At 40.3% G+C, this 20,363-nt stretch overlaps 1 protein-coding gene across 8 annotated transcripts in view; it reads right to left on the bottom strand.

Moving 5' to 3' along the window:
* Positions 1 to 513: 513 nt before the first annotated feature.
* The window catches only part of ANO1 (anoctamin 1), a 120,010-nt gene continuing 100,160 nt past the window's right edge, over positions 514 to 20,363 (bottom strand). For all 8 annotated transcript variants that reach the window (XM_042849139.2, XM_042849137.2, XM_042849140.2 and 5 more), the window contains 9 exons: positions 19,880 to 19,991; positions 19,251 to 19,308; positions 19,054 to 19,154; positions 18,427 to 18,572; positions 15,506 to 15,658; positions 13,066 to 13,118; positions 9,620 to 9,804; positions 6,100 to 6,205; positions 514 to 3,386 (listed from right to left, as the gene is read on the bottom strand). In XM_042849139.2, the coding sequence (XP_042705073.2) occupies positions 3,126 to 3,386; positions 6,100 to 6,205; positions 9,620 to 9,804; positions 13,066 to 13,118; positions 15,506 to 15,658; positions 18,427 to 18,572; positions 19,054 to 19,154; positions 19,251 to 19,308; positions 19,880 to 19,991 (1,175 nt within the window). In that variant the 3' untranslated portion in view covers positions 514 to 3,125. The remainder of the gene's footprint in view (positions 3,387 to 6,099; positions 6,206 to 9,619; positions 9,805 to 13,065; positions 13,119 to 15,505; positions 15,659 to 18,426; positions 18,573 to 19,053; positions 19,155 to 19,250; positions 19,309 to 19,879; positions 19,992 to 20,363) is intronic.

The following is a 20,363-nucleotide window of genomic DNA, read 5'->3' as shown; positions in this document are numbered from 1 at the left end:
AGACAAAGCACAGCGTAAAGCAGTGGTGGCGGCCTGTCAGGGAAATCTGCTGGCGGGCCGCAAGACAGTTTGTTTACATTGACCAACTGCAGGCACGGCTGCCCGCAGCTCCCAGAGTGACCGCGGTTCGCTGTTTTCGGCCAATGGGAGCTGCGAGAAGCGGCGACCAGCACATCCCTGAAGCCCGCACCACTTCTCACGGCTCCCATTGGCCGAGAACAGCGAACTGCGGCCACTCGGAGCTGCGGGTGGCCGTGCCTGCAGACAGTCAATATAAACAAACTGTCTTGAGGCCCGCCAGCAGATTACCCTGATGGGCCGCGTGCAGCCCGTGGGCCGCAGGTTGCCCACCACTGGTGTAAGGAGTACTGCATGTAACAATATTACTACATTTATGCAAACTGTAGTGCATTCATTCAACTCATTTTCCACGTCTCTCAAGTCCAACAATACTCATGTTTGCACACAGTCTTTGGTGATGACGGGGAATAGAATCTGTCCCACAGGAGAAACTCTTGTATATTTAAATTTATTCTGAATAAATGTTGAACAAAAAAATTAAAGCATTTACTTTTCTTAAAAAATGGTTTCCATGAAAGGATTTTTATATAGTCATCTAAGTAGTAATACAGTATTTATATACAAAATCTCATTTCAAACAAACAATTTACTGTACAAAAGAAAGTATAACCATCAGTTACTCTTATGACTTCAGCAAATAATAAAATTTATGACATATGTACTTGGGTATAGTTTACTATTTACAGGAATGTCAGTATTAAGCCAAGAATATTAGATAAATTATTTACAGTTGAAATTCCTTCAGAGTAAGTTCCCTCACATTTATCTTCATAAAATGTGTCTGTTTCTTTCTAGACTTTTTAGGTTATTAATGAATGAAATAAAGATTATATTTTCTCTAAGGAGTATGGACAAAACTCTGCTTGTCTTACTCATGCTAGTGACTCTGCTGCAGTCAGTGAGCCTGATTTTGCATACAGGTACTACCAGGCATAGTGCTTACTCTGTGTGAGAATAAATCAAACAGGATTTGGCCCTATTTTACTAAACATCTCAAATTATAATTAAAAAAAAAATAGTGACATTCCTGCAAGTCAAAATATTAGAGAAACAAGCATTAACAAAATATAAGCCCTTTATTAATACAAATCTTTGGTTGGATCAATATTTTAAATTAGTTTTAACAATATTTGGTTATTATAATTCACTTCTTTCCACATAATTTCTCTTCTGGTGTCTTTTTGAACAGACTACAGAAAAAACATCTGAAGGTAATCACATACTTTATAGTAAAACCAATAAATATTACAAAACAAAGTGTGGTATTTTTAAAGTTCTATTTTAAATCTTTAAATTACGTTGGCAAACAAAAATAAAAAAGACACCCTCCCCCCCCCACTTATTTTCATGAAGTATAAGTCTTTTGACATTTGATTTTGGAACAAACCATACAGTAGATAAAATAAAACCAAAAGTTTCAGTCTAGTTATTTGGTTTAGTTTATTGTTTAGCTTGCTGTTTTCAGTATAAGTGCCATGGACAAGAGAAGGTGTTAAAGGGAATGAGGTTAATTGCACCAATATTATTAGGAAATGCAGTTTATCACTAGACAAACTTTAAACTAAAAATGTACTATACATGAAAAGAGTTGCACTGATGGGGTCTGGATATGCATTCCAGATAAGGATTTTAGATTTATTTTAAAGGAAATGTCTATAATTTTTTTTAAGACAAAATAAAAGTCCTGTAATTGAAGTTCTGATCCTGTAGTTCCAGAGTAGGCAAAACTTCCATTAAAGACAATAAGATCATATTCACACAGAATCTACTCTTATTCTTCCTGGCATAGTCGGTGGTAGATGTTGTTAGTATCAGAAAGTCTGCCATGCTGGGGAGACTGCAGCCAAGCAAAGTGGCTGTGACAATGTGACCTCCTCTTCATTGCAAAGGAGAGTGAGCTATAGAGAAGGAGCTGGTGAGGAAAGGTGGATTCAGTGTATCCTTTCAGCAACGATGGTGCCTGGATATTAGGTGGGGCAGTGTAAATTACTGTAGCTATACATGTGCTCATTAATTCAGGACACTTTTAAAAATGCTCCACAGTGCTCTGGCTGCTGGGAAATCCTATGAAATTGTGCTGCTGCTGTGCTGCTACTGCTTCAGAACCCTTAATAGACTATAACAAGACCACAGTACTGTCTAGGGCACTGGAGCACCTGCATCAACACGAATCGTTCACCTGATGAGCTTTTTGGGTCAGTGAAGAGCTGTCAGTGGCGCACAGAGTTGGGGTTAAGGTTAACGTGTTCTGCGCTGACTTCATCTTCTCATTTTTCTGAGTGGGGAAGTGCCCAAATGGAAGATTCTAGTGCACAGCAGACTGCTAGCAGGGTCCCTATGGAGTCCCAGCTTTAAAAAAAAAAAAAAAAAAAAAAAGCTATTCTCTCTCCCCTCCTCCCCCCCCATCCCTGTCGATAGGGTGAATCTCCCAATGGGTAATTTACCCTGCACCAGCTTCAGTGTATATAGCCTAGTGACTGCAATGGGAGTTTTGTTTGCCTAGGATCTGCAGGTTCAAATCCAGATTATGTCTGGCAGGGGAGCTGACTTGCATCTTTTGAAACTGAAGATGCCTTATAAAGTTTATATTATTTCCTTTCTCCTGTTATATGAAATGCTAGAGCACATTGTAAAATTGACTTTGCATATATTTTGTAGATCTGCCCGAAGCCTTTCAGGAATGGACTGCTAAAAAGATTTAAAATTATGATTTGAAATTTACTTTGGTTATTTCTTAATAAGCTAAAGTCAGATTCTCAGAGAACATTTCTAAGTACCAGCATTTTGTTAACACACACTAACATCCATAGTGTTATCTAACTATGAAATATAAAAATTCCCTGCATTACTTAAAAAAAAAATTCCTATCCGCAATAGAATGTGGCCTTCCATATTTGTAAGACGTGCACTTCTCACAAAGATGGAGCAAAATGGTTGCACATACTTAAACATTCACCTGGTTGTCCATAAATCAAGTCTTGCCCTTTAAGTGATGGCTTGTTCATCAATGGAATGCCTCAACAAAACAAAAATACCCTCCTCTTCTATACATCAATGTGATATGAATGGCAGGAGGACATGCTCCCGCTTTGGCTCCTTGAGAGCTTGGGGCTGTGGTTGTTACAGTTTTCACCTTTTTTCATGTCCTTGTCTTTCCAGGTTTCTAGCATTTGCAGCTTTCCCTGTTCTTCTTTCATGAACACCTCCACCATGAGAACTTTCTCTTTATGAATCTGCTGACTAATGTCCTTGGGAATGTCTGGGATAATCCAGTCCACAAAGTCACTCATAAACATGACCAAGTTCTGAAAAATAGATTTTAAGAAAATGTTAGCAAGGTCAAATGAAATGAGAATATATATATATATAGATATTTAGATTTTTGTTGTAGTTCAGTAGGGGCAATATTCTAGGCTGGGCCTTTCTCTTCATCACAAGTATGTTGAAAGTTCCATGTGTCAGCTATTTAGCTTTACCATCACTTTCCCATAGGGGAAAATGGTAGGGCTAGGTCTCCCTGACTGATGCAGAAAATATACAGTAATGAGAAGACAGAGGGAAATACTGTAGTTGGTATATGGCTATTTATGCTTGACATTAACAGTGCATGAAAAATGACTAAGTAGGCTGAGATTTTCTGACGGAACAGTTCACTGTTACAAAATGCTTATTTGACAAAACAGAACATTTCATGGGAACATAACCATTTTGTCAAAAATGTTGATGGAATAGTATCAAAACATTTCAATAAGGTCAAAATGTTTAGTTTTGATTTCAATTCTGATGTTTATGTAATCCATTATGTGAAATATTTTTATTTAGCAAAAAATGCAGAGATTTTGGCCTTTTCCTCCCAATTTCAGAGGAAATCAAATTTTGAAATCTTGGTGTTTCCCATGGCTAGAAATTCATTTTTTGGCCTGCTCCAGAAATGACTCTAGATGAAATCCACTCAGGACTAGCATAGCAGCCTACGTATCACTTAAACAGGCTTGGTTTAAATAATTTTGAGGCCCTGTGTTCTATGGAAATTGGGGACTGTGATGGGGCAGAGCAGCACCGCACTGGTACCACAGAGGTTAACCCTTCCTGTCTAGCAGAGGAAGCCATGCCCCTGAGGCTCTGCTGGGCATGCTCCAACTGGAGAACAAGTATAAAAACCTGCAGAGCTGCTCAGTCTGGGCTGACTGCTGGAGGGGAAGGAGACACGCTGCCAGCTCCCAAGGAGGGACAGCCTGCACTCCAGGATCCAGAAGCCAGCCAAGCTGGGATGCACCCTGATGCCCAGACAGAGTACGTCACAGCAGGGGAACAGAACGGAGGACCACCCGAAGCAGTGAACCCAGAGTTTATGGTAGGAAATGACCCAGGGGAACTTTAGAGGAAAACGGCATTAGAGCCTCACAGATGCTCGGCGTGTTTCGGGCGGATCCCCGCCGAGCTCGTGGCAAGGGGAACTTGCCACTACCAGGGCCCTGGGTCGGGCTACCCTGTCTGAGATGGGTGATTATATGGGCTCTGGCCCTTGGGCCACACTACCCTGACACTTGGGCAAGTTATCCGGACTCTGGCTGCTAGGCCACACTACCCCACCGGTGAGGGGGAAAATTATATGGACTCTGGCCATTGGGCCGCACTGCTCCAATGCTAGGAGTAATTTATATGGACTCTGGCCATTAGGGCACACTACCCTTCCAAAGGGCTGATTGCGTGGCCATTAGGCCCATCGGGCCGCCCACAGAGAGGCAAGCACACGAACTTGGGAGTGATGAGGTTCCGACACCCCATCCCACCCCTGCCACAAAGGGGCGATGTGGTGCCAGGCCTGCCACAGGGACCTACATTCAAATTCGGTCCAGTGACCGCCACACCTCATCTGCCGTCATGACAGAGGGGTGGCTGGGCCAAACCTGAGGGATGCTGTGACTGCTCGAGCTTTGTTCCAGCTGCTGCCAGATTTGCACAAGATAAATAGAGGGCCATTCAGCAAACACCATACATACTTACCCAACCCATACATACTTACCACACCGAGCCCCAAATGCACCTCCCGACCAATATATACACCAACAGCCCTTCCCCAGTCCCCACTTATCCTGACAGCCCCCCATATATCCCATCAGCCCTGACATACATCCCCCCCCCACTGAAGCCCCCAGAACCACAGCCCCAGTTGCCATAGCCCCCACATCCTGGCCCCCCAACATGCCCCACTGTTCCCCAACAGCCCTCATAATTCACCCCACTGCTTCTTAACATTCCCCACTTGCCTCCACCTCTCACCCACAGCCCTAAATACCATCCCACTTGCCCTATAGCCCACCAACAACTTACCCCCAGTCCCTCACCCTCTGCCTTGGGATCTTCCTGGGGGCTCACCAGTGGGACCCCCATTCCTTCCTGTCCCAGCCCAGCACTCTGCTGCTGTCCTGGGCTAGGGAGGCTCCTCCTAATCCTGGCCACCCAGCGACTCTCTTCACTCCCACTGCCTGCCCCCCGCTCGCAGGAAAAGACGGGCAGGCGGCCAGGCCAAATTTGAATGAGTGTCATTTCTACATGGCACATGGAATCACAGCGCCACTCAAGTTTGGCCCATTGCAATGCCACCCATCAAATCCGGTGAGCAGAGCACCCCCTACGTTGGGAGACCTGTGCAAGTGTACTGAGTGCACATTGGTTACTCCAAGTCTGCTCTTAAATCCTTTCTTAACCCCTGCTTGTAGGATTTAAATGGGACCTGTGTGATGCCTCACCTCCCATTAAAGTTACTGGTCTATATACACTGCATGTGGTGCAGGGAGCAGTGTATCCCTGTGGAGGATACATCCTGTGGCTGTTCTATGGCTTTGCATCATGCTTGAGAAGGTAGTGAAGATCACTGCCCTCAGGAAGGACCTCTGATTGGTAAATGATATTCAGTGGACTCTCATCTCATTTAGTTAAGGAATAGTTTTATGTATGTATATGTGATGTCTCTTTCCTTGTTAGAAGTCTGAAAAGATTTACATCAAACAGTACCTGAAAAACTATCACAAATGCTAATCTTGCTGCTAGGACAGCCCAGAAGTCCTTTGAAATTTCATATTTGTTTTCAGACCATGGGGGTTCTCGGTAATCTTTGTATCTGTAAAACAAGACATAATAAATCAAGGATGTTGTTTTAAAATGTTCGCACAATTAGGATTTAGTACGGAATATGCATTAAACACTAATTCAGACCTTCTTGATACAAATCCCTCTTACAGAAAGGCTGTGTAAAAAGCCATCCAAACAAGACAAAACTAATACAGCCTTGAAATGTTATGTGGATTAGAAGATGACGATTCTTAAATGTTTATGCTTTCTGATCTTTATGAACAATATAAAGAGTAAAGAGGAGCTGAGCTGCAAAAGTCAGATCACAATCTCAACTTCTTCCAAGTTTGGGAGGTATTTTATGTTTCAGGTGCAGCTATAAGAGCAAAATACTGATCTCAGATTGATATGGTGGATCAGAACTCCAATATTTAGATTTTCACAGATAGGAAGAACAGAAGATTAGAGTCAAGCTCTTGCTGAGTGGATATGAAAGAAGAATTTCACCATAGCACTGGCTTATATATTCTATGAATCTGATGTATCAACAGCAATTTTATTTTGTTTTTAAAAAGTATCTTGACCAAAAAATGGAAGAATTTAAATTAGCACCATTCTATTATATATGTATCCAGGAATTATATCTCCATATTCTGAAAGGTGATTTTACAAGAAGAAAGGGAGTGTGAGAGAAAGATGGAATGGGAATTAAAAAGGGACTTGTGGGGAAAGGAGAGAAGAAAATACAGTGCTGTGTATTGGGTCATGAAGCCTACTCTTCCCTTCTAGTCATAATTCTACACTGAAAACATTTCAATCAAACTGGTATTTCCTCCCTCAAGAGAGATCACGTCAGGGATACAGAGGAAAGGAAAGGTAGGCAAGAGTACATAACTTTGCTGATTCTAGTTGGTTTTCACTTTCATGTCACAGTAAAAGTGATTTTTAATTTTAATAGGCATCTTAACAGTAACTTTTGATTTCTTTGATAGTTGTAAATAGTGTAAATTAAACTCTGAATGATCTGCCTTCCCCCCCCCTCTTGTCAATTTGTCATTTTTCCAATAGAAACAGACCAAAATCCTGTATTTTTTTTTTCTGTAATGTCTCCAATCTTTGTCCTTATCTTTGCTGTTTGAATTGATCTCATTGCTGCTCTTGGCTTTGATCCCCAATTGCAGGCTTTGAGAACATTTTGAAGCTGATGCATATCTAAGTTAGCCTAGGCAAAGAATGCATTTCAATGCTGACCCAGATTTCTTGACCAGCTGAAATATTTAGCAAGAATTTTCCTTCAAAAACGTGAATAATATGTAACATTTGTTTTGATCACACTAGTTACATGTATATTAGAATTTAGATAGGCCTAAGACCAAGGATTTAATTCTGTCAGTGCTGAAGTCAATGGGCATTCCACACCAGGAGGGATGGCAGGATTGGGCCCATAGTGTAGACAAAGTTGCCATTATTGTCAGCTTGAACTACTGGATCAACTGGACAGTATGATAAGTAGATCTTGAAGCAGTGTCATTGCAATAGTACATCATGATTAGAGTTGGCAGACTTCAATTTTAATTTTTTTTCATTTTTGATTAAGATGGATTATTATTATTATTATTTTAAACAATTTCGATTATTAAAGTTGTCGGAAGCTAAGGGAGATAAGGTTGTGGTTGGATTTAGGGAAAGTGCTGACAATGACGTTGCAGGGAATTCCAAGCACTGACCGCTGGGCTGCAAGGACCCAAGGGCTGAAGGGCCCAAGACATTCGGGAACAAGGTGCAGAGGAGGCTTTAGTGCTGGCCCAGCAAAGCAGAGACCCCCCCAGCCAGGACTGCAATGAGGAGGATGAAGACGAACACTCTGCCTCAGAGGAGGCCACCTTGCTGCTGAATGGATCCATCCCCAAGCAGGAGGCATTCAACAGCAGGGTGGCCTCCAGGTGGCCAGAGGCTTGTCCTTCTCCTTGCGTCCTTGGCTGGGGGGGGGAGGGGGTGTCTCTGCTCTGCCCCGCCCCACCAGGACCATAGCCTTCCTTGTACTTTGTGCTGAAGGAATCCAGCATAAGTGGCCCCATAGCCACATAGACTCTCTGCAGCTTCTCTGCAATGGCCCCATTCCCTCACTTCTGTGACAGCAAGGCTGCAGATGGCTCTCTGCACTGTTGCAGAGCCAGAGACATCCAATCTTTGCAGACACAAGGTGCATGGGGAAGGCTGCGCTTGCACCATTTATAACCAATGGATATTTTTCCCCCCGTCTATTTCGATGCGGCAGTTGAAATCGATGTTTACCGGTATCTATCTATTTAAATCTATTCTTGCCAAGCTGAATCATGATGCAATATTGTGACATCTTGGCAAAACATCATCTTGTTGCCCCAAAGCATCAGTATGCTGTGAAGTGACGGCATCAAAACATCATGTCACAGCACAACATTATGATGTGATGATATTTTACAAGCCTCAAAAATATAATCATGGAAACATAAGATCATCTCAGTAAACTGGCACTATCCTGGAACTAGCATGTTCCAGAAGACCCTTAGGCTTGGTCTACACTACCCCCCCTAATTCGAACTAAGGTACGCAACTTCAGCTACGTGAATAACGTAGCTGAAGTTCGAAGTACCTTATTTCGAATTAGTTGAAACTTACCTTGGTCCACACTCGGCAGGCAGGCTCCCCCGTCGACTCCGCGGTACTCCTCTCGGCGAGCTGGAGTACCGCAGTCGACGGCGAGCACTTCCGGGTTCGACTTATCGCGTCCAGACTAGACGCGATAAGTCGAACCCAGAAGTTCGATTTCCAGCCGTCGAACTTGCCGGTAAGTGTAGCCAAGGCCTTAGATGATTACAGAACTAGAGGGAGAAACTGGTAGTGACTGGAAATGATGCAGAGGCTTTTGGGTCAAGCAAAGGAGAAAAGTGTTTTGCACTGATTCACCAGCAGCTTTGGATGACTAAGAAGTGTTGTTGCCCTATCCTGAGCTTGAAGGATGGTGGTTATTACTTTGTAAACGTGGAGGAGATAAACTCCTAAACTCACCAATCATGCTAGATCCTGAAGTTGGATAGAGGAGTTACATACAATGTTGGAGGCTTGGGTTTTTTTTTTTTTGCTCCCTCCTCTAACACAAATAGTTGATAAATACTTAGTCAGCAATAAACACTTTGCAAATGCCCTGGCAAGTATTTAACATTTACATGGTAAGCTCATTTTTTTCAAACTAAGCAATGCATATGCTGCAAGTGCTGTGGTAACTTTACCTATATGCAAAGATTTCAATGGTAACTGCTCTCTATATAGGATAAAGAAGACTGAACTGCCAATATACTACAACAGGACCTAAATCAGGTGGTATGTGACTGTGTAACTAAGAGTCCCACTAGACACATGAAGAAGCTAGGACCTCCATTCAACAGGGAAAATAATTTAAAATGGCTATCATTCAAGAGAGTACCTGCATATCTGAACCACGTAGCCAAGTTCCATTGGGTCATTTGGAGCTGTTCCTCCTTGAAAATCGCTGACATTAAAAGAGGATAGCGTATGGTTCACGAAGCCATGCATGGTGCCATTCTCACTGTACATATACAGGTACACGAGGCGTGGAATGAAGTCAGATGTGAATGAGATCACAAATGCCTAAGCCATAAGAGTAAAGAATGAATGCAATATTCAGGTAATGCTTAGCGGATAATATATGCAAGTGTATCTTCCCCACATAATGCTTATGAGTCGAAGAAATGTTATGCAGTGGGCTGATTCAGACAATAAGTCTAAGTCTGCAGCCCAAAGGATGCTAAGGATATGGAAACCCCATCAATGTGATGTTTGCTGCTCAAGTTCCAGAGCTGTGTGGTGTCAACTCTAAGTAGCTTCATGTTGGCTGAGATCTCTATGTAAATAACTTGAGCTCCCTGGGGAATCCAGACATTGTCCCCTTTTTCATTACTCAGTCCCCATCACCCTTATGTAGCACAAAACCTCTATCCGCTATTCCTCGAATTCCACAAACACATGTACTGGTCCTGGACACACTATTTTTTCTGTTCCCACTTCAGCTCCCTCCCAACCCCTATCGCAAGCCCTCACATTCTGTGTTTAGAGTAGACAGAGAAGATTGCAGACTGAGCTTTAGGCCTTGAAGATGGGGGCTTCAAATAAATGACCTTGTGGAGATCCCAGATTTGTTTCAGTTGGCCCTGCATATCAGATAATAGTTGATCACAATAAAAAGGGAACAAGATCTCGTTGTAGCAAAAGCTGCTAAAGATCACTTCAACTTGATCAATGATGATCAGACCCAGACTCTAGAGCTTCTTAGACTTTGCAGGGTTTTTTTTTGTTTTTTTGTTTGGTCTTTTGCTATTCTTAGATAAATGACTAGAATAAATAAATAGCAGGTATTTTTCTTATTAAATACCAGTAATGTTTCCAACCTTAAAGGCGTCTTAGATTTTACTGTGCTTTTCTGTTGTGTATTAATTATATTACATCTATGACTGTACAAAATAACTTGTGCAACATTGCTAAAAAGCAAAACACCATGCTGTTTCCCTCTGCTCCAATTACAACTGGTCCCAGATGGATTGTATAAGCTCTGATTGATTGCTCTGGATGTACTTTTATGTGCTGCAAATAACTTATGGTGAATCAACTCTTTAAATGCCCTCTGCTTTGCAAAAATCTGTTAATTTTAATGGAGGTTTTTAACTAGATCAAGATAAAACAGCAAGCATGTTGGGCCAGATGGCCTTTTTACAGTCACTAAAATTTCTTATTCTCCTCAGGTTTTATAAATAAGCAGAATACAAGGGCAGCCAATTTAGTTGTGTTCTCAATACCTTTGGCTTTTCTCATTTATCGCTATCATGAAAGAGATTGTAATTTGCATGCAGCTCATGTATGTGCAGTACAAAAAGTTTTACTTATGCTATGATAGAAAACAGAGAGTAGATAGGTTAAAGTAAGGAGAACAGCAGTGTGTAATGCCTGAAGAGAGATTGCAGGGAGGAATGTGGGAGAATAGGAAGAATTTTCTAAGGAAAAAGAGGAGAAGCAGGAAAGATGAGAAAGGGGAAATTAAAGGCAGCACACCAAAATAGAAGACTGATTGGGAACTAGCTCTGCCAGCAATTCTGGGTGCTGCCTCTGTGAAACTTCCCTGCTTGGAAATAAGGGCTTGATCCAAAGTTCTCTGAAGTCAGTGGAAGTCTTTCTATTGATTTCAATGGGTTTTGGATCAGTCTTCAGTGGAGAAATCACTTCCCAAGCTACTGAGGTGCATGGTGGAGCTAACCTGCTTAGAGGGATGGTGATGGGCTATATGCTCTTTGCTATCCTGAAGACCACTTCAAGAGTGGCACAGGCCTCTGAGTGGCCTCTCATCTTCTCCTTCCAGTTAGAAGAAGACTCCACAGTGACAACTGTCTAGTAGCTAGAGAGGGAGCTTAAAAGTAGAGCTGTGCAAATAATAGATTTGTTTAGTCTGTCAAGTCTAAAAATGCAAGAAAATAATAGTTTTGGGTTGACCTGAAAATGGAAATTTTCAAAACTTTTAGTGAATAGAAAAGTTTAAAAAAAAAAAATCATTTTGGGTCACACAATGTTTTGTTCTACTCAAAACAAAAGGCTTCATTTTGATTTTGAGCCTCTCTTTTTTAATTTGTACAAAATGAAATTCAAGGTAATTTCAAAATAAAGTCATTTTGAATCAAAATGTTTCATTTGAAATGAAACATTTTTACTTTTTCAGAATTTTTTGTAGGTTGTTATTATTATTATTATTATTATTATTTTTGGAACAAAGCAATTCAACAAAATCTATACAAATTTGCACAATGTGTTTCCTGAAAAAAGTTTTCGTTGAAAGATTTCATCCAGATCTATTTATAAGATAATGTAAGGGGAAATCACATCCTTAGAACTTAAGGCTGGGAGAAAACCAGAGACTCCACAGATGCACAGTATTCAAGATGAGCCACATATCCAGCATTGTCTCCTCTCTCGTTGTTTCTAGACCCTCTTTTCACCTTGTTTGTAACTTTGACACAGATCTAACTTTTGTTGGGTGTAAAGGGACTGTGAGATGAAATAGTGTTTGTTTATGTAAGACATGTAATATATACATACACACATACAAACACAGAAAAATGTGTAAATGTAAACGAAAAAGTTAGAGCTAGTCTACTGTTTTAACCCCAGTCTAAAAGTTTTCTGAAGACTCAAATGATCCAAAGCAGTCTTATTGTATGACACATTGAAGTAGTCTTGCATGTTTTCCTAAGGGCCTAGTCGGCATTCATTGAAGTGAATGAAAACATTCTTATTAATTTCTGTAGCTACACAAAGTCCTAAAGACATGGATCATATCACATCTTCCTAATAGGAACACATCATTAAGAGCCAGATCCCCAGGTGGTGTAAAGTGAATGCAGTCAAGCTAAACTGACATACACCAGCTGCAGATCTGGCCCAATAAGTGTAGAGGGGTGACAGGTTTTTTTAATTAGCGTTTGTTTAAAAATGTGGTCAAGGAAAGATACTTGCAAAATATCTAGACTACTAGGAAGCAAGGCTAGTTTAAGGTCAGCAGATGCAGTAAAAATAGTCTGGAAAAAGATGCCAAGACTACCACTGATTATGTTTACTATGGCTTTTATTGCAAATTAGCGTTTAGTGCTGAACCTTTAAATTGTGCAAGTTTTTATAAGGCATAAATAATATATGATACACTGTGACAATGTAAAACTAAACCCTGGACCTGATTCTCTAGTCCATTAGCTTGCTTTAAATCATGTGACTCCACTGATTTCATTGGAGATTAGTTAGAAGAAAACCAGTGTAATGGAGTGGAGAATCAGGCCCATTGCATTCAAATTTTACTGATAAAGAATTACTTACATTTATTATTACAGCAAGTTTTCCTACACCTCTGAGGATATTATACCAGATTCCTACGGGAAAGACAAACATGGTAAATGCTTTCAGATTGTTAAGCTTATCATTGTTAACTGAAACTCCGTACATCCATATTTAGACACATGACGTTTGATCAAATGGGCCCAAATAATTTTCAGTAGGAAGGAGGAAAAAATGACACATGGGGAACTAGAATCTCCACAGAAGATCCCTTTGCAGAATATATTGCTCTGTTGAGAGTACCAATCTTAAGGGATCTGTCATAAACCAGGGCTTTCCACATGGATGCCTTATTTCTTTGCATTGCCTCTGCCCTCCTCACCAGCAGCATGGTTCCAATGGAGCCACTCTGGTAAGGTTTCTCCTTGCTGCCCACTTCACTGTATCTGGGAACCTCTGAGCATGGTTTCTGCAGTATGGAGGCTGTGCATTCAAAAGATATACTGACAGCATGTTAACTTAGTATCATCCTTGGGGGTGTGGTGGAAGGACAATGCACAAAGATCACCCAGTCCCACTGCCCAGTCTCTCCTTATATTCTGTGGTGTCTTGGTATAACACACTGACTTTGTGTATGTGATAACGCACCCTACCAGCGACTGTCCCCCAGGATTGGAACAACCTTCTGGTTACTAATCACAGTTAAAAGAGTTCTCCTTTAGCTCAAGTACTAGGGGCCTGTGCTTTTGGTAATGAATGTCCCAGGTTTGATCTGTGCCAATGACTCTGGTATCTGGATGTATAAGGCCACAGTTCATGACAAAACTGCACCCCAGCTGGGACTTGAGCTTCTGTAGCCCTTAGACACTCAAGAGGATGTTTACTATACATAAAGTTTCCAGGGACTAGCACCTTGTAACCTAGAAAATCCTATGCAATTAAGATAAACCCTGAGCAACTAATAAGTACAGGGGCGCTGGAACAAATTGTATAGTGGGGGTGCTGAGAGATATTGAATCAAACTGTGAATCATGTATATAATGGAAACCACTTCAAAATCAAACGGTGCGGCAGCACCCCCAGCATTCCTAGTTCTAGCACCTATGAATAAGCATATGGTAAACTCCACCTTTCTCATCATTTCTTCTGAATCTGGTCATTGTTAGTATATTCTATTTAGCAACAGTGACTTAATTCATGTTTGAGGAAAAACTAGGGTAGTAGACAAATGCATCTGTTTTTCCAACAGAGTTGTAACAGAATCATATGTAGGGCCTTCTCCTGCTCCTGTTTAAAGGCCAATCTTGGGCTGTGTACAAGTTGTGCTTGGTGAAGAGCTCATTGTGGGGAGCAGGAGCAGGCCCCTGGTCACTGCCAATGATTGCAAAGGATTTCTATTGGCTAGAACATCCCCTCTCATTATGCATGCTCCTCCTTTCTTTTGGTTGATTCCTGTCTCAAGCCTTGTGTGGTTTTCTTCATGACAAGGTGATATTTTGGCCCTGTGGAACCTTGGCAGAAACTCAATTAATCTGAAATTCTCCTAAAAGCTCTCAATAGCATTTCAAAAACACAGCAGTTGCTGAAGAAGCCAGGGAACTACAGAAAAAAGGATGTGCTGGTGATGGCAAAACTTGACAAAAAGAAGGGAAAAGACCACAGAGACAATCCCTCATGTATCCTTCAATACCTAGGCACAATGGAGAGCATTTAGAAATGCCCCAGAACTGGGGAACACATTGTATGGTAATTAACAGTAGATTTTCTTTGCTCATATTGACTTACGCTATAACTTGAATAATTCTTTTCATTGAGTTTTCTATTTGTGAATTTCCAGTATCCAATTAACTGGTAATGAGGGAAAACAGCTTGCAGAGGCAAATCCATCTCTCATCTTCTCTGTCATCAAGAGATCCCTCAGGTAGCAGATCTGGTATTATGCTTCTATGCAACTGTAGGACCTGGTTTCAGCCAGGTCCACTGCTGTGTCTAGCCTCCAATGTCCCAGAATTCATACTGGACAGGAAGCAAGCAGCTGAAATAACTCCCCCATGTTTCAGCAGTCACTCAGTCTCCCCTTTGCCCCTATGCATCTCCCCTGCCCAGCTGAGGAACTGGCGTTTTTAAATGCAGAAGCTTTTGTTTCCGCAATAAAACTTGCATGGCCAGGAAGAACTATTGATGGGGAAAACCATGCACTGTATCTCACTGTTTTATTGATCATTACTGATCCTCAGATGTTTTATGCTTACTTAATAAAATATTAATCTGAATTTAAAACACTGCTCTTAATATTTTAAACGTAAAGCTTTGATAAGTTATGACAATTCACAGCTAAGTTACACTCTAATGTTTTCAATTGTACTATAAAGATCTTCCTGTTAATTAAGCCAACTCAGCATAAAAAAATTCCTGCCATCAATCAATAAATAAAAAAGGAACAACATTACCAAATAGGCTAGTCATGAGATATTTTACTTACCTATATCTTTTGCTCTGACTGCAACTGGTCTTCTAAGCTCAGTGACAAATTTCTTTGCATCTAGACGTATTTCAATGATGTTGTTCAACAACGCAAACAAAGGAGCCAGCGGGAAGGATGCAACAAACAAGGTTACAAAGCCAAACTGGATAACTGAAAAGAGAAAAACTGTGTCACTGAGAGTGCTCTGTATTTATGAACTGTGCTTTGGTGTGTTACAACAAATTAATGCTTTCCCCCTAAATGTTTCTACAAACCCTAACCACGGAGAGACACTTGCGAGTTATACCTCTCACAAATTTCAATATGTAGTTGATTAATTGGTGCTTCGTCCAAGCATAAAGAGTCATAAGTCCCTGTTCTGATACTTTGTGCTGGTCAGGCAGCACAAACCAACCACGAAGATGCCCTAAAGGGGCAGTTGGGAATTCTTTTGACATAATTAAATCCCCTGAGTGGTGCAAAGATGGTTTAGCCAGGTTTAGGCCACCTGCTCCCCATCTGAATAGGAAGCATGTCAGAGGCAGGGAGGAGTCATGCTGGGAGTGGGGCTGGAATGCACCACACTTCAATCAATCCTGGAATGGTCCTTATGAGACTGCAGCAACCAGCATAACACAGAGCAGTCCTCCGCATCCTCCAGGATGAGGGGAATGGAAAGGTGGATTACAGCCACCTTTCCACTGCTTCGTCAACAGCAATAAGCTGACACTCTATGCTTAAATTAAGTACTAATTAATCAATTACTAATAGGGCTGTCAAGCGATTACAAAAATTAATCATGATTAATCACACTGTTAATAATAGAATGCCATTTATTTAAATATTTTTGGATGTTTTCTACATTTTCAAATATACTGATTTCAATTACAACACAGAATACAAAGTGTACGGTGCTCACTTAAAATGTATTTTTGATTACAAGTATTTGTACTGTAAAAAAAACAAAAAGAAATAGTATTTTTCAATTCATCTAATACAAGTACTATAGTACAATCACTTTATCATGAAAGTTGAACTTACAAATGTAGAATTATGTACAGTAAAACTTGCATTCAAAAATAAAACAATGTAAAATTTTAGAGCCTGCAGGTCCATTCAGTCCTACTTCTTGTTTAGCCAATCAAGTTTGTTTACATTTGCAGGAGATAATGCTGCCCGCTTCTTGTTTACAATGTCACCTGAAAGTGAGAACAGGTGTTCTCACGGCACTGTTATAGCCGGTGTCGCAAGAGATTTACGTGCCAGATGCACAAAGATTCACATGTCCCTTCATGCTTCAACCACCATTCCAGAAGACATGCGTCCATGCTGATGACGGATTCTGCTCGATAATGATCTAAAGCAGTGCAGACCGACGCATGTTCATTTTTATTATCTGAGTCAGATGCCACTAGCAGAAGGTTGATTTTCTTTTTTGGTGGTTCGGGTTCTGTAGTTTCCGCATTGGAGTGTTGCTCTTTTAAGACTTCTGAAAGCATGCTCCACACCTTGTCCCTCTCAGATTTTGAAAGGCCTTCAGATTCTTAAACGTTGGGTCAAATGCTGTAGCTATCTTTAGAAATCTCACATTGGTACCTTCTTTGTGTTTTGTGAAATCTGCAGTGAAAGTGTACTTAAAATGAACAACATGTGCTGGGTCATCATCCGAGATTCCTATAAACATGAAATATATGCCAGCATGTGGGTAAAACAGAGCATGTGACATACAATTCTCCCCCAAGGTGCTCAGTGAGAAATTTAATTAACGCTCATTTTTTTAATGAGCATCATCAGTATGGAAGTATGTCCTCTGGAATGGTGCCCGAAGCTTGAAAGGGCATACAAATGTTTAGCAGATCTGACACATAAATACCTTGAAATGCCAAATACAAAAGTGCCATGCAAATGCCTGTTCTCGCTTTCTGGTGACTGTAAATAAGAAGAGGACAGCATTATCTCCATGAAATGTAAACAAACTTGTTTGTCTTAGCGATTGGCTGAACAGGAAGTAAGACTGAATGGACTTGTAGGATCTGAAGTTTTACATTGTTTTGTTTTTAAGTGCAGTCATGTAACAAAAAATATCTCCATTTGTAAGTTGCACTTTCATGACAAAGAGACTGCACTATCGTATTTGTATGAGGTGAACTGAAAAATACTATTTCTTTTGTTTATCATTTTTACAGTGCAAATATTTGTAAGCAAAAATATACACTTTGATTTCAATTACAACACAGAATACAATATATATAAAAATGTAGAAAAATATCCACAATATTTAATACATTTCAATTGGTATTCTATTATTTAACAGTGCAATTGAGTTAATCGCGTGAGTTAACTGCGATTAATCGACAGCCCTAATTACTAATAACAATTTGTGTGTGATCTGTGAGGATTCAGCCCAGAATTCAGGTAACAGGGCCAAATTTTGTGCTCTCTTAAACCAGAATTAACTCTACTAACTTCAGTGGAATTATCGCTGGTGTACAGGGGTGCAACTGAGAGCAAAATTTGTCTCTTGGAGCCAAATGTACATGGTGTTATAAATATAGTGTATTTCAAACTGTGTGTTAAACTGTAACAAAGATAAACAGATAACATCTGGTATTTCAGTACTGTATCGAGGTATCCGGAACCATGGACACAAACCTATGGTATGGGAGGTAGAAGCCAGTCCTTTTCCACTTGAGCTGTTATAGGGCTCTTTTATCTTCTCTAGGTTAGCCACTCTAGGACAGTAGTATACATACACACAGGCCATTATGCCATACCACATGAACCAGTTAGTCACCCGTAGCAGCCAGCAGGGTTTCGGTTACTGCCAGGGAGGACACTTTTATAAAGTAGTGTAACATGAATCATATCTGCTAGTTCAAAGAACTCAACTCACCATCTCCACAGTTATAGTCATGACAGTTTAAATTTAATTCACTCACTCATTTCCATGTATTCTGGAGTAAGCCCAGCAAAAGGCTCCAAGTTATAGTCCACTTCATAGCGTTGTTTTTTTTTCATATGCTCCTCATGATCTAAAGAGCGTCGTCGCTTTAATTTGATGTATCTTATTAATTTCTTCATTTTTCTGGAAGAAACAAAAATGATCAGCTTAGCAGGTTCTCCTCCCACCCCGTTTGGATGCTTCAGGAATGACAGTTAAATTCACACAATAGACACAAAAAAGCCTTATGTCATCAGTTTTCATAATCTGTACAAAAACTGTGTAAAAGCCAAAGGTAAAGACAAGCAATTAGGGATCAGCACTCACTGATATTCAAATCTGGTAACAACTGAACCAAATACTGAACATCAAACCCAGCTGTAAAGAGTATAAAATCAATAGTCTTTAACACTTTTCAAAGAAGTCTGCATGTTACAAAAATACACGAGGAGTTTGAAAATGCGATAGGGTACAAAGGCACAGCTATATTGCAGGCATAGTCTTGCTGTAAAGATTTCTTGCATGAGGACTATAAACCAAAAGAAGCCAGATGTTTGCATCATAAAAGGTTGTTATGCAGTGTACTTTACGTATGGTATAAAATGAAGGTAACTATATTACTTACGGGATACCAATCTCAAAGAGATTATTCTGAATCAGCTGTTTGCCCAACATGATAATACTAAGCTGGATACACAATTCCATTAAGCAACCACCAGGGGCACACTAAAGCCAAGAAAAGAGATTAAGTCAGCATTTTTGCCAAATAATTTGATCGTGAATTCACTGTTATTTTCTTGATCAATGATGAATAGCGATTACCTCTTCCATTCGGAAAGAATGAAAAATGTAGACATAGTCTCCTGGACGTCCAACAAATCTAGGATAGTTTGGAAACAATGGTTGGAATTATGTTCTACCTTTTTTATACATCTGATCCTTCAGTCCTTCATGTAAAATAGCTAATGCTTTGAATGAGAGTTACACATGCACAAGGAATTTAGGATCAATTAATAATTTGTCATCACATAGTAAAGTTCAAAAAGGACAATTTTAGGTACTTGTGTTTGGAATATTTTACTTTTTTTTTAAATTTAATTGGTGAATTAGTTAAATTATAAAGTTTTTACTAAGTTTTCTGGGTATATCCTAAGTATTACAGACACATATCTGCAAACTTATTTTAAAAGTACATCTAAAAAAGAAAAATAAACAAACGTTAGTTAAAATGAGACAACATGGGGAGATGAGAAAGAGAAGTGGGAAGTCAAGCAAGGGGACAACATTGAGAGAGAGAGAGAGAGAGAAATTCTATGGATCACACACTATCTTTAGATGTATGTAAGACTCCCAGTACTAGCTGCACACCAAGACTCAACCAGAACATGGCCCTACAAAAATAATCTCAAAGTAACTGCTGAAATTTTAAACTACATGTCTAGGTTACTCACCGGCCTTTGAAGAAAGCAACGTAGAAAATGGGAGTGTAGGCATTGACAAATTTCAGAAGGAAGGCCTTGAAGATCAGCCGCTCTTCAAAACTCTTGTCTGTTTTTGGGACCTCTGAAGTAAACAAGACACACATAAAGGAAACTTCTGGACTGGAAAGTGTTAAGGGTCTATGAAGTTGGGACTTTGGAAAACTCCCTAATGTAATCCAAACAACTATCCCCTTAAGGAAATATGAACATATTTAAATTGAGGTGGAGAAACCTGATCACACTGAAGGCAATGACCAATGGGAAAAGAAACAAGCCACATAGATAACTTATTCTGATCTAATTAATATATGTGAGGTTTTTAAACAACAACAACAAAAGAGCATAACAAAACAGAAGGGCTGTCCTCAAGTCCATGGGAGCTGCTTGCATGTATTGATGGCAGAACTGCACATTTAAACAAACAGCTATGGCAGGGGAAGATAAGAAAATTGGT

The sequence above is a fragment of the Chrysemys picta genome, chromosome 4, assembly GCF_011386835.1.
Source record: "Chrysemys picta bellii isolate R12L10 chromosome 4, ASM1138683v2, whole genome shotgun sequence".
NCBI classification, from domain to species: domain Eukaryota; kingdom Metazoa; phylum Chordata; order Testudines; family Emydidae; genus Chrysemys; species Chrysemys picta.
The sequence above is the reverse complement of the archived record's forward strand: the minus strand, read 5'-3'. Positions and strand labels throughout refer to the sequence as shown.